Below are 17,894 nucleotides of genomic sequence, written 5' to 3' on the forward strand. Positions count from 1 at the left end.
CTGCCTGCAATAGCAGTGAAACAGTTGGCAAATAAAAGAAAGCTGTGCTTGTGAGATATCAGCTCATAACTCATCTCTGAAATCTTGTTTGTAGAGTGTAGAGATAGGAAGGAGGAGTTCCTAGTGCCCCAAGAAAGGAAGACAATACACTTAGAAGGTTCACAACCTGCACTAAGGCTGTGCATTTAGACCTCTAATAGTAGTTCGTAACTCTTGGAAATGGTCCCTCCAGCTGGAGCTGGACTGAGGTACTCGTCTCAGGTGCCCAGGACAAAAAAACGTCAGAGGAAGGCTGGGAAGAAAGGAGGGAAGGAAAGAAGGGGAAAAGAATATAGGTTGGCATTCTAACCCAGCTCTTGGAAGCAGATAAGCTCTTTGGTTGCCATACCATAAGGGTCAAAAGTTTATTGAAAAATAAAGCCATCCTGGAACTCCTGCATATGCACTCATGTAACAGTCCAGAAGGGTATCCAAGGACCGGCAGATGTGGTAAGCCCAGCACGAATACCCTGTTGAACTTCGAGTGTTTCAGAAAAAAAAAAAAAAAAAAAAAAAAAAAAAAAATCGCAAGCTTTTGTTTGTTTGTTTGTTTGCTAATAGAAACACCAAGACTGGAAAAATCTTTGTTCTGAGGTGCAAGAGTTCTCCACCCCCCTTCCTTTCTTCTTCTTTTTTTTTTTTTCTTTAAAAAATAGGAAAAAATGTGGTTTTTTCTTTTCAGCCTGGAGATGCACTCTACCCAAAAGATGAAAATGGAAAAATTATTTACCATGAGACAGACTTATGTGCCACTTGGGAGGTAAGCAAACACAACTTCCATATATGCTTTAAAAAAATAAAAAATAAAAAAAATCCTAATTTTCAGTCCTGCTTGTAGCCTTCATAAACAATTTTGAGGTGTATTGACAGGGCAAATGGATCAGATTCTACTAGCTCCATGGATAAATTTGACTCTTGTCTCTAGGAATGTTGCTTCTTGCCATCACTTAATTATTTTTATAACAAAACAAAACACTGTTGAGATATCTGATGTCTACATTCCTTCATTTAGAGAATGCATATTTGCTAGTTTTTGTAGCAAATACTCATATCTGTAGTGTTGTTTTTTTTTCCAGTCTTTCCTTTTTATCAGACCCTTATAGCATCAGAAAGTTGCAGCCCTGAAGGAGAAAGTGACTTGATCCTCCTCGAAAAAGGAAGCTTTTTGCCTTCAAGATAAAACAGAATTTGCCCTAAAGCTCATCATTAAAAATACAGAGAGAGAGAGAGTCAAACTCTATTCCAGGTCTAGTAGATGAAGGTGGAGAGAGGGAGAAATTCTGAATAAAAGTTCAGTGGCCAAGAGCCCAGGGCAGGCCAGGGCTTTCTCCTGCCAGCTGAGACATGCAGGCAGGGTCTCATAAGGCTGAGGACTTCCACATTAGCTGTTTATGTTTCCCTTATCTTGGGCTCATGCAATTCATTCCTGTTTGACAAGCTTGTTGCTCAAAGCAACAGCTGTCTGAACACTTCAGGCTGGTGCTTTATCTTGAAGGATATCCTGTAGTAGGTCTCTCTTTCCAGCTAAAGAGCTGAGAAAAATAGCTAGTGGTGACTGTCTGGAAAGAATACCATCAATCTAAACAAACCTGGCTAAACTCAATCCATGTAATTTCACTCATCCAGTATGGTGCCAGCAAACAAAAGTGGCTCCAGATGATATTTGCCGACTTGTCACCGGGTGATACAAAGCATATGAGGCCAAGTAGAGGTCACCAAATACCTGGTGCCTCTTTACCTCCCTGCTTTCAGCTCCTGCGAGACATGAAAGGAATAACAAAGCCGGCAAGTGGGGCACCCAGCTCCTCTGGGGGTCTGAGCTGCTTTGAAGCTGTGTGCGCAGAGTTTCTGGGAGCAAAGGGGGGGAGACCACAGGAAAGGGCCCTCTTTTTCCTTAGAAAGGCTCAGCAGATGAAGCTTAATGAAGAGGACTGTAGCACATGTTCATATCCAGCATTATTAAAACTTTCTCAGTTTCTAGGATTTGTTTGAATTGTAAAACCTCTGGAGTTCCTCTCTCCCACCTTTTTCTCCTACTTTGTATTGTACCGAGGTTTCTATGTTGGTTTTGTGATGTGCCTTGCTAAGTATTTGGGTGATTACACAGGATAGAGAGTTTATATGAAAAACTCTCATAAAATGATCAGGAAATGAGTATGTTTTGTTTGCTCTCCCTTCTCCAGCTTTGAGACAGTGCTAAAGCAGTGCAACTAAGCAAAACTCTCTGAAAGCAAACATGTGACACGAATATCTATACACCAGATTAATCTGTCTGCTTTCCGGACAAATTCTACCCTCAGAGGAAAACATTAGTGTTTGGTCTGAAAAGTGGGTCTACATGGGAATGGAGTTTAAATAGCGGGCTAGCACCATCCCTTGTATTAACAGAGCAGCTAGCTCTGCTGCTGCAAGGGTTTTCCAGCAGTCTCAAGAACTGACTGGCTTCCATCTCTCTAAAACACATGCTGCAAGGAACAAAGCCAATGTTTGGTACTCCAACCAGCCTTTGTTGTCTTTGCAGGCTATGGAAGCATGCAAAGATGCAGGCTTGGCAAAGTCTATTGGAGTATCCAATTTCAACCGCAGACAGCTGGAGATGATCCTGAACAAGCCAGGACTCAAGCACAAACCCGTCAGCAACCAGGTATGACTGCAAGCTGAGGACAGTGCCCACCGCAGCATCACTGCCCAGCAGGCAACACGGAGGCAAGACGTGGCCTAAGATGGCACGTGCAGAAGGGTGACACATGCTTTGCCATAGCTGCTGCCCTCTATACTGTCACATATTTCTAGCTTCAAATACTACTCATCCTATCTAAGCTAAAGATAAACACTTGAAGGTGCTGGAACTATCACTCTTCTCAGTTCCTGCTCCAGGACTATAAAACACCCCTCTGTGCCAAGCTCCTTGATAAGGTTGAATGCTGAGTCAAGACAGATTTTAAATCTCTGCCATGTACCTTACTTCACACCCAAAAAGTTCACAAGACAAATCATTCAGGGCTAACCAGTCCTCAAAGAAGCCACATCTACATCAGCTGACACCAAACCTAAATAACCCTAAGTATCAGAGATCCTGAGTCACTCTAAGCTTCCTGAGATTTACAACCATTAGAGGTAACTCCTAAGCTTCCCATACTTTGTCTCTTCTGCCTTTCCCCTAAGGCTTTCAGGAAGAGTTGGAGAAAAAAAAAATGAAGGGAAAACACAGATAAGCAACTAACTGGAGCTGAACAAGCCCACAAGGTTGATAGGGATATCTGGGTTAAGTCACAGAAGCTAGGCTCAGAGATGGTGGTAGGCAGCAGTGACCCATCCAATTGCCCAGTATCTTTGACTGGCATTTGGCAGCTCACTGCATTTCCTAGAAGTCACCGGGAAACTCTTCTGACTCATCTGGCACAGACGAACATCTATGTTAGCGGTATCAGAGAAGAGGCCAGAAACCATCTGGGCCCAACTTCTCACCCTCACGCACGTGGTCTGGAGGACTGGGATTGGCACAGGACAGGGCACGGAGGCTGGCCATAGCCTTCATTTCTGCCTTTGGCCTGCACAGCAGGACAGCCCGAGAGAGGAGATTCTGGCACCCTTCACTGGTACTAACATTCCCAGTGAATACAAAATGCAACTGCAGTTTGTGGAGTGCCCCTAGGACTGCACTGTGCACTGCTGCCTTATGGGGTCAAGGGAAATCATACAAAAGATTAAGCCCAGCTTAGGGCAGCTGACCGGCAAGCGTAGGTGTTCCAGCTAGCTTCAAACTGTATACAGAGGTTGCTCCATCACCTTGTAGACATCCCTTTCCCAGAGTCCGAAAACATAGCCAGAATATCCCTGCCTGTAAGGGAATGAGGCACAGTAGTTGCAGTGTGGGAGGGCAGAACTCGTAACAAGGTCATAACCATTGTTGAGATCTCACCTTTTACATATTCCCCCTCACCTTTCTTCCTGGAACAGCCCATGCCAACACTTCCCCTAAAAAAGACATGTTGAAGTCATCCTGAATGCAAAAGGCAGAGAAGCAACGATCTGACCCACAAGAGATGAGTTGCCTTCTCAGCCTAAATCTCTAGTCATCCTCCCTCACCTCCATCCCCTACTTGTTGCCACCTTTCCATTGGAACCAATACAAATGCTCTGCAGCCAAACCGCAATCATAGACATTGATCTGCTGCCCACCAATAAATAAATAAATACATAAATAAAAATCCATCACCACCCAGCAGCATACCATTAGAACCGTAACCACAGACTGAATTTCCCTATTCTTTAATATGTATCCTTTCCTGAAAGCTGAGAAGTCATCCCTAGTCTGCAACACTTACAAATATTAGGACACCGTTTGGTTCCATATCTGGTCCTATTGATTAATCGTTCTTTCTATCTTACTCTTGTAGGTCGAATGCCATCCCTATTTCACCCAACCCAAACTCTTAGAATTTTGCAGGCAACATGACATTGTTATTGTTGGGTACAGCCCACTGGGAACCTCAAGGGATGAGTCATGGTAAGTCCCCTGCTAGCCTCAAATAGCAGAGCCATTGCCCAGAAAAAGAATGAGAGGTCTCCACTGCTCATTCTGTGTGAAACGCGTGTCCCCACTTTTCACAGTAGTTTTGAACTTGAGTGTCTAAATATCGCAGTTGTGAATGTAAACTTGCAACACTCCTGCTGCATGCTGTCATCAAGAAGTGCCAGGTGGTCTGTGTGGGAGGTCTCCTCTGCCAGAAAGCAAATGTCTGTAGTTGGGAATGCTGAGCAAGTAGAAACTAAGTCAATGTTAGGACATCCCATAGGATAGAGAACTGCCAAAGAAGCTTCCTAAGTGTCAAAGCTTCTTTGCTGTCCTTCACACTATTTGCCAAAAAGCTGCAATATTCTGTCCATGAATGAGTAGGTCCTGTATGTTTTGACATTAAAAATAGGGAGATTTTTTTTTTTCTTTTCCCAATTCTTTTCCAGGGTAAACGTGTCCTCCCCTCCTTTACTGAAGGATCCTGTGCTGAATGCCATTGGCAGAAAGTATAACAAGACAGCTGCACAGGTTGCTTTGCGTTTCAGCATCCAGCGAGGGGTGGTGGTCATCCCAAAAAGCTTCAATCCACAACGCATCAAAGAGAATTTCCAGGTACATTTGCACTGTAATAGTGCACACATGAATCCATTTGCATTGTCTTGGCTCCTGAGGAAGGCAGTTTTCATATTTTCTTCCACAGACACAAAGCTTGACCAATGTCAAGCTTTGCCACATTCAATTATTTTTCTCCCCGTCACTTCATGGTACAAAGGTATGACAATAACAGAAGAATAGAGAAGAAATTTTGGTGCCTTGTAATCCTCTGAAGTGGCTAAAGTTCCAGCTGGCAGTGTTCCCCAGAGTACCCATTGCTGCACTGAACAGCACAAGGGAGATGAAGTAATTTGGTAGGTCAGCAGACCAACATTGTTGGCAGTAGGTGTTCAGGGATGACTGATTTTTTCTGCCCCATCTTCTGCCCCAGTTTGTTGGTTGAAGGGAAGGTGCTGCATATGGGTGTGCCAGGAATGCTCATAATACTCCACCAGAAAGCAGATGGCTTGACCACCACCACCACCCTAAATAAGATGAACATTTTTTACCTGTATCCCTTGCAGCACTCAGTACTCCCACTGCTCTACACTTTCCCTGCCAATGTATTACCTCTAAAGCCAATGGCCTGGTACTTACCAGACTGTCTTTCTCTTATTGGAAGAGTGTAATTGAACGTGACTGAACTTATTCATGTCCTCAAGACTTCCCTATAAACACAAGGAAGTGTAGATTTGGGGGAGAGGAGATCGTGCAGGGGGGAAAGAAGGGGAAGATTTTTTCTGGACTTCTGAAACATGGAACATATTAATATTGCCTGTGACAAGAACTGTTAACTTACTCCTAACTTCTCCTTCCATTAGATCTTTGACTTCTCCCTCACTGACGAAGAGATGAAGGAAATTGCAGCACTGAACAAAAACGTTCGTTATGTGGAACTTTTAATGTAAGTCCAGGAGGAATCCTGTATCCTCCCAGAACGCTCGTGTCTTTTCAGAGATATTTTTTTTTAATCACTTTTAAGATAAGGTTGCCTACACAAAAATGAATATTAAAGTAAAACTTGGATATAGGAGCTTTCATGCAGCCCAAATAGACACCTGAGCCATTTGCAAAGAAGTGTGCAACATGTGCTTACAACTCAGATGTTAAATGCCCACCTAGAAGATGACTGTATCTGGCTACTCCACCTCTGCACCACCTCCTTAAGCACCTTCCACTATATGTTGTGATGTCTAAATACCAGTGTTGATAACAGAGCTTACATTCAAATAAGAACACTTACTTGTCTTTCCCCTCCTTCACACCTTCCCTCTCAGTGCTTAGCGAGTCATGTTGTTGCTCAAGTGCTACTGCTTATGGATTACAACCCTAGTGTCTCCAGAGGCAATTTGTCCCAAAATGACATGCAGAAGAATAATTAAGAGCAATCCTATAAGAAACCACAGGACTAGTTTAAGGAGAGCTCTGTTCCATCTCCCTTAATAGGGTTTGGTCAGAACATAATTTGCCTAACCAACTTCCTCTTAAAACCACAGACAATCAGAAATTGTTTTGGCCTTCCCTGAGGCCAACTTCTTCAGCAACCTCCCTTGCCTGCTGCCATGTTGAGTTCTACCTTCTTATATGGAAAGCACAAAGCCATGCAGCTTGTCTGACCGCTAGACCACTTCCTCATTTATCTTTTCTGAGAGTTAACAAGGCTTGGTCTCTTGATGTTTGGGATCTAAAGCTTAAAACCCAACACGATTTTTCTTCACCTGAAGGCTGCACTACCCAAGAAGGCTCAGGCTGACCCAACATCTCCTCCGGAGAATGAGGCCATTTGTTTTCCCTTCAACTCAAGAGCATCTACAATTTATGGCCAAACTCTATGCTTCCCCCTTTTCAGGGCACTCAGTGTGTAGCCAAAGGGATTCTTTTCCATGCGTTTCTCCTGTTACCTTGGATTATCTGCATCTTGCCAAACTGTAGTGTGCTCAAGCACTAATGATAATGAAAAGCAGGACAGCTGCATCAATAGCACTCTAAAATGTTGACTATCACTCAAAAGGTCGGGGGAATTTTGCAAAGGAACAAATAAACCACTTACTGTGCTGACTAAATATGATAGGAAATATGAACAAAGTTAAGAGCATCATAATGGAGTTCATCCTTCACATTTAAGCTCAGCAGTGTGCTCTGAAGCTTTAGCTTCTTAAAACAGCCTTCCATCAATTAGCAGTATTCAGTTCCAGAAGGCTTCTCACAAGAGGCCTAGCAGATTCTTACACGTGTTTTGGTACTGGAAATTGTTTTTTCATAGCCAAGTTGAGCTATAGCATCATTTAAACTTTGTTAGTGAGCATATACATAAGAAGTAACCTTGGTGCAAATGCGAGAGCTTTTCCAGAAGCAAAATTAAAGAATGTAAATGCCCACAGGATAACTTTCTAGGCTACTAATCCAAAACTAATAAATGAAATGTTTTGCTTCATTAGACTAAGTTTAGTCATCAAAGGCCACTGAGGACAAGGAAAGCAGGATGTATGGGATGGACATTGACAGCTCCATTTATTACACAAGTGCCATGTTCGGGGAAAATGCTTAAATACAGTCTGGCCTCAACTTAAAAAGTAACTTCTTGGAAAAATGATGTTGACATGTAAGGAGCAAGTAAACCCATACCTACCTGCAAGTGTGTTCTTGCACTGAAGTGCCTGGAGTTGGCACTGCAACAGATGAACTGATCTACTAGTCTAGAGGGATGTCTTATTTTATGCAACAACAGGTATCTGAAAGGTTAAGCCATCATACAGAGAGACTTCTGGTTAGCCAACTTTGTGGAAAACCTTCCACTGCTGCAATGCAAATGTCAGGGAATAGAAAAGTCCAGATTTCCTGTGGTTATTCCAGTTATCAGTTGTTGTGAGTACATCATCCGAATCTGTTGTTCTGATGATATAAGCCCATAGAAACATAATATTGCATTAATTGGAATGAGCTAGCAAGTTAAACATCTGAGCACAAAACTGCTATTTTTCTGGAGTACTCATATTTTTTCAAGAACTCCGTCTGAAATGGTTTCTTCTTTTGGGAAATCTAAAAGTACTGTGCTGGCAAGTTTTACGGTAATCTGTCTGCTGGATTTATCTTGTACTCCAAGTCTCTGCTATGAACATTCTTCTTTACCATTTATTCCAAGCTACGTTATCTCCTTTGGGTGAATCATTTTGGTACACAAGAAGACTCAGACCTTTGAACATGTGTGATCTGATTAGAAAGCATGCTCCATAGATAGAAAGTATAGATTATGACACTGATGGCTTAGAGATTGTCAAATTATACCAAAACCAAACATACCAAAGTGTTGTGGCTTGTTTTTTTGAACCATCTCAATCTGTTAATGTGTAAACACTTCAGCTTGGCTGAATATCAGAATGAAATGTTTTGACATAACCAATTCAAAATGTTTGATGTATTCCAGTCAGTTAGCTTCAATATTGTGAAATGTATCCTTCCCAAATTGGAACGATTCACAGCTGGGATAAACGCCAGTATTTGTTGTGCTGTGCTGTAAGGCAAGGCAGCCAGCTGCCATGGTGCACCTGAGAGAGTTCTTCAGAAATTCTTGGTTTTGCTAATGGAAAATTTTTGTCAAGCCAGGACTTGTGGTTTAGCACCATCTTTTTTTTTTTTTTTTTAAAAAAAAAAAAAAAAAAAAAAAAAAAACACCACACACACCCCACACAACACAACCCACATGTAATCAACACTCTACCATTAATGGACAATGAGTGCTACTTTTCACCTGCAGTTTATCCTTGGAAATTTCCTCTTGCCTTTTATAATGCTCCTGAATCATGCATCTTCCTTGAGTTTTTAAAACCACAGCCTGAAGCATCTCTGCCTTTGGTAACATGCAGCTATGAACATCCCTTTCTTTCCTGAATTGTATCACCCCAAAGCTTCTTTGTAAGCTGTACATCACTGGTGCTATTAACCTGGCAGCACATCTACCCCTTGGCTAAGCTAGTGGGTTTTAGCTGGATACGGCGGCCACTTGGAGAAAGGACCAACCAGACCTAGACCTGTTTGTGCCAGTTCTATGTGTACAAACCAAAGCAGTACAGTCTGGTGTCTCCACCTTCACTCTAACTATAGTCTTTTTATCTGAGGGTATTTCTGGACATCTGAACAAAGTCATCCTCCCATTCCACAACATGCACATAACGGGAACATACCCCTTCCCTACAACACTTCCAGTAACATGAGTTAAATCCACAAATAGAGTAAGAATGACTAACCTCCACACTCTTGTTGTTTCTTGCTCCATCTGTCCTTAAGGCACATGATCTGTAGACCTGAAAAAAAGTGGTTCTTCACTGTCCTCTCTATAACTGCATGGTTTTACTTCCTGCAGGGAAGATTATTCAGAGCAAACAGCATCTGAATCAGCAGAATAGCCTTCCGTGAAGGCTGCCTATTTTGTGCAGGAAACAGAAGAGGTTTGCTTGGCACAACACAACTGCCTGAGTGATGATATAACCTGCTTCACCTGAGAAACTTACTTGTTCAATCTGACCTCTCCACAGGTGGCGTGACCATCCAGAGTACCCCTTCAACGATGAATACTGAAAACAAAGTGTGTCCAGGCAGGTTCCTAACTCAGCGTCATTACACTTGGTTGAAAGAGACCCAACGTTTGGTGCTTTGGTTTTACGGGAGACTGTTCAGATCAGCATTAAAAACATGAAATTTACCTCTTGTTGTCTTGTCAGTTTGTTATTGCCACTGAAGAGCATGCCTATTTAAGCTGATGAGTCTAGGGTTTTGGCTTAAGAGACTTCAGCTCCATAAGCATCTAAGTTTCAAAATTGATAATTGATAAAATTGAGTATTTCTATTGAAAACAGGCTCACTCATGCAAGCCAAACCATCTTCAGTCAATGGCATGTTCAGCATTGAATTTGAAATGAGAATTTTTGCCTCAGTAGATGTAAAGTGGTATTGTTTTGTTTCACAACTCAAGTGAAATTTAGAAATAGGGAACTAACTGGATTTTAAGAGTGTGTGCATATAAATGTCCATTACTGCATGGAGTGAAGCCTGTTTTACTCTGACCAGTGTATTTGCTGGTACCTGTACAACTACTTCATGCCCTAACACAGCATAAGCATGTTCACATCCTCTCTACCTCAGCGAAGCACAGACCAGTCTCTGGCTCTACATTTGAGCTGCTATACAAGAACGGTATTGAATAGTGTTGTGTGACTATAGCCATCCTGGAGCTAGCAGTATTGTAGTTACTTAGCAAGAGCCTCATCTCCTGAAGACAAAAATCCCTTGAACTTCCCTGTTCCACAACCCGGTTCACCCAAGAAAATTTCTGTTCACTTAGTTCTTACAGTCTTTTGTATTAACTTCTGGCCAAGACAATTCATAATTAGTAAACTGAGTTTTAAAGGAGGAATAATTTGTCTTTGTTAAATACCACTTTCTACCATGCTTTGAGATTGCAGAGCACTGTAAGGTCCAAGAAATGGGTAGGAGTAAGGTAGAAGAAGACAGGCTGAAGCTTGAGCATTTCCTTCAATCTTGTCCTCAGCTTTCTGTAACAAAAGGGGAAAAGCACGGACACCAGTGTAAGAAAGACTAACCCTACAGCATGAATCTCTTTCACAGCATATTGCTAAACTACTTTAGCAGCTTATAAATCTGTCAGCCCATGTCCTCATCTGCAGAAGGCTACTTTCCCTCCCTCCCACGCTCAGGCACTCCAGTTTCCTGCTGCAGGAGAAGGTACACTGGAGAAGAAACTAAACCATACAGAGAAAGATTAGTTCATGTACTAAAACCTATGTGCTGCAGGAAAAGTAGGTCATAAATGATCTTCACTCTATATCATCTGCTTTTATTTGTTACCGTTGATGTTCATTATCCCTGGAGTGTCTAGAATAAGAAAAGCACCAGAGCAGATAACCCATGGAGACACTTCTGTTGGGACAGGGCATGCGCCTCAGAGTTGAGGCAAAGAGGTACAGGGGTAACCACTTCACAGGAGGAGCAGGCAAGGCTCCCAGGTGGACTCGCTTAATCCCAGCCCTGGACGAGCTCCATGGGCACCTCTAGAGAAGCCAGATCCCGCCAGAGGGGATGGCTTTTGTGCAGCATTTATGAATCCATTAATGAAGCTGTGGCCATGAAGACATGTTCTGTTTGCTGAGGTTATCCAAGGGCAATTCCCGTTTTATTCTATTACACACTTTGACCAAAAACCTGGACAAAATCCAAGTCTAAAAATCTGGGTGCCGGAGAGGGGCACAGTCACCACCATACCCAACATGTTATTCCAGTAGCTTCATAAGCACAGGCTTTAAATAGAGCTACCAGGGCTCAGCAGCTACACAGTAGCACTGTACAAGCTTTTGCACTGTAACTTGACCAGGCGCAGGTCGCTGGCCACAGATGAAATTCAGGTCAGCTTTGACAAAGCTCTCATTTTGTATACTGCAAATGTCAACTAGTGCCCAGCTTAAATGCTCATACCAGCCTCTTCTCAGCAATCTGCTCCTTCCAGACATTCCCCCCCCCCAAACATTAGGCAGAGCCTGAGGTTGTAATAAATCAGAATCCCTTCATTTGACCTTGTAAACGTGAGTAAGATGATATGCTGAAGCCTCTCTAACAGGAAATACCCTATAATCAAGTCTTCAATCTGTACCAAGTTAACAGGCAGGATGGACTGTGAGAGCTCCTCTGGCCCAGGACATGCCTGCAAATCCCTTTCCCCGCTGCTCCCCCCGCCTCTAATTTTAATAGCGCTCTCCTCCTCTGCATTGTCTCATTTGAATCCAATGAAAAAGATTCAGCTTCTTCCCAGGGGCAAATGCTCCCATAGTTGTTTCCATCAGTTATGAAACTGCTACTGACGTCTAGCCTAGTTTTTCCCCTCGTTTTGCTCAGTTTCAGACCATTGCTCCCCATTGTTCTCCATCTTGCCATACAAATGAAAGACTTAGAGGAGGAAAAACAAATGGGCCTGCAGATAGGGGGCTTGGGAAACACGTTCCACCAGCAGCTGCACAAAGCGATGGAAAAAAAACAAGCCCCAGCCCCACGTCCGATCTGCTCCCATCTGGCAGGTTTCAGAGGCGCATTGAGCAGGCTGCCTGGTGTGAACCAGGTCACTCTGAGCACTGCCTGCAGCCCTGCTCCAACGGGAAGGGCCAGGAGCAGGCAGAGGGGGCTCAAGCACCTCCTGCTGTAATGGCAGCTACACGTGGCAGGAGTAGACCAAGACCTGTACTGGGAGATCTCCGTTGCCACAGGTAAGCCAAGCAGTTTGGTACTCTTCCTGTAGCTGCAAAGTGAAATGAAATCCAGACCATAGAAGCTTGCCTCAACCATGCACAAGTGACTTTACAACATACAAGAACAACCCATACAATATCTTGCACTTTTGCAACCCAAGAGCCGCTGGTCTGATCAGGAGAAAACCAAGTGGTACACTCGTGTCCACAGCAGAAAAACAGTTGCCACAAATGTGTGCTTGAGCCCGGGCTTCCCTGGCTGTCAGAGGAGGAAGCTTTCCCTAGTGTTACACAAGCTGAGGGCAGAGCCCAAGGCTTTTGCTGCTGCAGAATCTTGGCCCTTCCTCAGGCATGGGCACGTTCAAGTTTAATAGGTGAGGCAAAAAGAAAATGCTGCTGAGCAGTTACTGTGTCACACGGGGTTGCTGCCCAACTATACTACCTAGTGATAGGAACTCATTTCCTCATGGGACAGAGCTTCATCTTCCCCCAGACCAACTGCAAAAGGGCTCCATTTCAGAAGGGATTTCTACGTAGTTTTTCCTGATGCTGTGCAGCTGCCCCCAGGAGCTAGAGGAAAAACACTGAGAGGCAAAGTGGGATGGGCCCTGTGTATGTTTTACAACTTTACATTAAAGACTGCCCTTTGTGTTTATATCACATATTTTTGTACCACAAAGCTATCAAGAACTTTTACAAGGGTGTGAATTTCACCCTGTGGAGGGAAGGGTGAGTGCTGCGAGCCTACACCGTGCCATCAGCCAGAATCAGAGCAGCTTTTGGGTAAGCAGAATTGGACTCAGGGAGAAGGGAAGACAACACCTCCCATGCTTTTCATCTCTTACCCGCCGTTAAGGGCTAGGTGCTGTGGAGATGGATGCTCTGTAGTGAAAACAAGATCTGTTTTCTCCCAGCCAAAGTGTAGTGATAACCAAGGACAGGAAGTATGGCTTGCAAACATCAGGAGAGGTCACAAAAGACAACTCCTTAGGTTACACAGAGCAGATTCCTCACTTGATGATATTCCTCACTTCATTTTTTTAATCCAACAAACCTCAGAAGCTGCTTACTAACTTCCAGGCTGACAACGCATCCAACCTTTACCATATCCGTTGGACTTGCAAAGGAATTCAACAGAAGAGGGGCTGGTATTTTCCCAAATTCACATTACCCTATAACCAGAATCAGAGTCCATTCTTCAGTGTAGTTCATGAGCCACTTAAATAAACATGGAAACAAAGCTAGTGCTATAGAGACACGTAGAGGAAAAGAAAGCCTGGGATGTGCAAGACATGTTTCAGGTCTCTGTATCAGGTAGAGGGTAGACTCAGATCCCTCATATATTTTACAATAAACCTGACTCATGGGCTTAATAAGAGGCATGACCTTCCTCCTTGTGAGTAGCACTGAAGTTCCCTTGTTGCCATCCTTCAAATGTAAACACTTTGAAACAAACTGCTTTGGTACTTGCAAGACCCTCATCCCCTAATTTTCAGGCAGGGAGGAAGCTGTTGTTTCCATACATATTTTGCCCAGTTCTCAACAGGGCAAATTTTACAACCTAGAAGAAAGCACCAAGTTGAAGAAGAAAGTCAGTAAGAGAGTGACATGTTGGAATGAGATTCAACATGCTTATTTCACTTATGACCTAAACTGCAAACACATTTGATTTTTGGGGTGGGGCAATCAGCACACAGTTGGTTACTAGTGCAGTTTTTTGTTAATTGATTCTTAGCAGTGCCATATTTCAGCTCTTCCCAACATCCTACTACCCTGGAGCAAAAACCCCAGCTTATAATAAAGGACTTTGAGAGTGCAAAAACAAAAAAGTTCATTTTAATTTTTCAATGCCAGACAGACTCCTCAGGGAACCTTAACTCAACATGCATGAGCAATACTCACAACAGGACAACACATTGCAAATAAAATGCAAAGCAGAACCAAATGGAAAAAGAGGAGGCAGAGAAAGGGGTGGAAAGAAAGATGCATGAGTGTGTGAACACATATACATGGCACAGAGGGGCACTCAGTTTTTGCTCTGTAGACTGCAAAGCTACCAGGATGGCACCCTCAGATTAGTCCAGAGATCTCCAGTTCAGAGACCACCAAGCTGTTTGGCTCATGCCCTTGTGCTCACAGAATGGGTCTGTTTGGCATGAAAGACTTTGAGGCAATAAAACTGCTCTCAGAGAGCATGGCTGGAAGGTGAGGAGGGGAGGAGAACATCATAGCTCCCTTCCCTCAGCAGTCAGAGCACAGATAAGTGATGCAGCAAGGCATGTTCTAATCCTTATGGAGGCTTAAACCTACATGTCTCAACAGTTACCAAGCTGTACAGCCTTTTGAAAGGGATCTGTCTACAGTCACCCCACTGAATCTTTCAACTTTGCACAAGAAATTCATTAGGGCAAAAGTGGGAAAAATTTGGTAGCTAACAAACATAACATGTTTTCTTGAGAAGGAGGAAACTTGCGGTGCAATCCTCTCTCAGTTCTCTACTGACTGTAGAGCACTCCCACAGAACAAGAATCCCTTGTACTATGGCTCATTCCTATGTTATGCAAGTTGTTCTCTCTCTTCTGTTTCTTTTGGACACAGCACCAGTTATATTATCAGAGAGGATTCTGAGTCTTGGAAAAGATGAGGTAAATACCCCTTCCATCACAGTATGTGTAAATACAAGTCTTGGTTTTCTGCACATCTAGAGGTTATTACCACAGCAAAAGCAAAGCCTGTAGCATCACTTCCCAACACAGATACTACGGATCCAGATGAATTAAAGGCATCAATTTGCACATAGTAAATAAATGTCTCTTCCAGCATTCTATAGTCATTGGCTATTGAACTTGTTTAATTACCTTGGACTCCTCCAAACCTAATTCTTTGTACCTTCTTTCCAGCTAAGTGCATCCATCCTGACTCTGCTCTCCCAAGTTTCATTTTGCAATATTCATATTTTGCCCCAGTAACAAGTTCAATCAAACTTAACTGCCAAGCAAGACTCCCCCCCACACGCTGTCACTCCCTGTAAAGCTCTCTCAGCCACTTGTCCCCATTCTTATGGTTTCCTCTCACCCACCGAGGAAAAAGACCTCAGCGTCGTCTACCTCCAGGAAAAGGTCACTCACTCGAGCTCTTTCCCAGCTCTGTTAAAACTCAGCACTTAAAAAGAACATTGCAAGTGAAATATTTATTTCTTGTAGCTTTTGTCTTGGAAACATGGCTATGTTGTGCTAGATAATAAGACATACAAACCAAAACTATTTAGGAGAGAGAAAGCATGAGGAAACAACCTTGTACGTCTCTCAGTCATTTTGACCCTGTGAAGGATTATGAACCTTGCACGGAATAAAGGCAAGACTTGCCCCACAGAATACGGCTTCTGGCAGAGTCAAAACAGAAAAAGGGTAAAAACAGGAGTGGGGAAGCTAAAGAAGCCAGCTAAGAGCTACAGAGACTGGCTTGTTTAGGGTGGTGAGGAGAGAAGCAAGATCTTCATATTGCCAACTACATAATAAGGGATACGCATTCACCTCTGTATTTACAGCTTGTATCATGGTACAGGAATGAGGAACTATTCAGAGAAATCAAAGGGCATAAGATCAGTCAAGATATGACTTTTTAGCTATGCAGGGCTACTCTCTGGAACTCGTGGCTACAACCGTTAAAGGGTCAGATAAGGTTGTTGGAGTTTTAACCTAGCTGTTTGTATTATGGCCAGTGCATGATACCACTGTATCAGATACTGCCTAGCCAGCTGGACAGGCACGCTGTGGGAAGAGGAGAACTTTCCCACCTCGCCCTGCATGCTGTACGTAGGATTATATGACTGAAGACTCAAAGGAATTTGTCTGGGGCCAGGGCCACAGACTGAGGCTTAGTATTGCCCAGTTGCATCCAAGAAAAGCGCCTGTTTAACGAAGGTAACCCCAGTGCTGCAAGAGGAATACTAGAAAACAGAGGTATTTGGAGCTGTGCAGCCAGGAGGCTGAGTGTACTTATGACTGCAAAATCCTGCCCGCTGCAGAGGCCTGCTGCATGGTGCTGGCATGGAGCACATCAGCTTCCCCACGTGTCCGGAGTGCCTCCACCACAGGCACACACACACTCAGCACCTCGCTGACACCCAGGGCTCACAGGCAGAGAGCAGCACAGCAGCCTAAACCCAACACCCACACAGCAGACATGGCCTGGCAGGGAGTCACCGACGTCTAAACAGTAAAACAAAACACCTAAGCCCCCTGCATTAACTGGGCATCAGCTCGGTATTACCACAGCCTAATTGGTTGGCGTCAAGTAGATTATTTCAAAACCCAGAGCTATTTTTCCTCCAGCACACACCCAGTCCATGCTCAGAAACCACCACAGCACCCTGCATTGCAGGCCAACCTTCAAGCAAGAAGCAAAAGGGCTGCTGGATGTGCTGAGCAGGCCCACACCACTGCAGCAGGTTTGCTCCATCCAACACTTTCCCTTCCTCCTTACATCCCCATGTCCCTACAAGTGCAAGGTGCACACAGTTTACCTGAGGGAACAAAAAGGTGCAGTGAAACCATCAGCCCTCAGTCTCAGCAGCTTGAACTGGAACCAGGACAAAAAACTAGGAAACAAACAGGCCTCCCAGGCCCCTGCATTTAGGAGACCCAGAGGCTACAGAGAGCTTATGTGCTGCTAATTTAAGAAGTCACAGGTGCAGCTATTCTCAGTTACCCTGACCTGACAGGGGAAGAGGTAGGAAAAAGCCCCAGAGCAAATCCTCGGTGTTGGCTGGGGCTCAAGCTGTGAGGTAAACCAGTGAACCTGGGAAAGTAAAAGACCATATATGCGTTATTGTCTTTTGACTAACTTTTTTATTTTCCTTATGTATGAAATTTATCTCAACTGTTTCTGGGTCATCAGTCTGCAGATCTACCTTAGTCATCCAGCAGGGGTGTTCACAGAAGAATAAATAAATGAATCACGCTCTGTGCAGGCATTGCTGTGAAATAACTCTCCTTCCCTACTTTCCCATCCTTCCCAAGTGGAGGAAGCTGAAACAGCGTACTTTGGTCACTGAGCATTTCCCAGGGCAGCTTTGTTCTGCACAGCTGTGCTGCTGCCTGCACCTTGGGGTAGCTCACTCTGGGGGTCTGTATTGGCCTCAGTGCTTGGCCAGGGCCCTGGTTGTGTCCCTGTGGCACCAGGAGACAGAGGACAAATCCGTGCCCATAGGGGCGGCACAGAGGAGGCACACCTCACACACTTTCCCTGCTTCTGGGTATGGGATGTATTCGCATTTGCAACTTTCTTAGATCTTCAGAATGAAAGCAGGCAAATAAGAAAAGGCAAAAAGAGAAGTTTGAGATAAATAATTTAACATTACAAATTCCTTCCACATATAGACCTGAGGGGCTTGAACCCATGGTCTGCACTGGGCTGCTTAGGTGTGATTTTGGAAATCACCCCACCCAATGTAGAGAGCAATAGGCAGAAGATGGTGCATTACATGTGGC

At 43.9% G+C, this 17,894-nt stretch overlaps 1 protein-coding gene and 1 long non-coding RNA gene across 2 annotated transcripts in view; one reads left to right on the plus strand and one right to left on the minus strand.

The window, feature by feature from the left end:
- Window positions 1-9,851, plus strand: part of AKR1D1 (aldo-keto reductase family 1 member D1) — a 33,753-nt gene extending 23,902 nt beyond the window's left edge. Inside the window, exons 4-9 of the mRNA XM_027448117.3 lie at window positions 722-799; window positions 2,561-2,683; window positions 4,440-4,549; window positions 5,005-5,170; window positions 5,974-6,056; window positions 9,685-9,851. Of these exons, the coding sequence (XP_027303918.1) occupies window positions 722-799; window positions 2,561-2,683; window positions 4,440-4,549; window positions 5,005-5,170; window positions 5,974-6,056; window positions 9,685-9,727 (603 nt within the window). The 3' untranslated portion in view covers window positions 9,728-9,851. The remainder of the gene's footprint in view (window positions 1-721; window positions 800-2,560; window positions 2,684-4,439; window positions 4,550-5,004; window positions 5,171-5,973; window positions 6,057-9,684) is intronic.
- On the minus strand, window positions 5,167-17,041 carry LOC119718449 (uncharacterized). The gene is made up of 3 exons (XR_005269577.2): window positions 16,928-17,041; window positions 9,397-10,701; window positions 5,167-5,637 (listed from the first exon to the last, which is right to left on the minus strand). It is a non-coding gene; the product is annotated as an uncharacterized lncRNA (long non-coding RNA).
- Window positions 17,042-17,894: the final 853 nt, after the last annotated feature.

The sequence above is a fragment of the Anas platyrhynchos genome, chromosome 1 (genome assembly GCF_047663525.1).
Source record: "Anas platyrhynchos isolate ZD024472 breed Pekin duck chromosome 1, IASCAAS_PekinDuck_T2T, whole genome shotgun sequence".
Taxonomy (NCBI): Eukaryota; Metazoa; Chordata; class Aves; order Anseriformes; family Anatidae; genus Anas; species Anas platyrhynchos.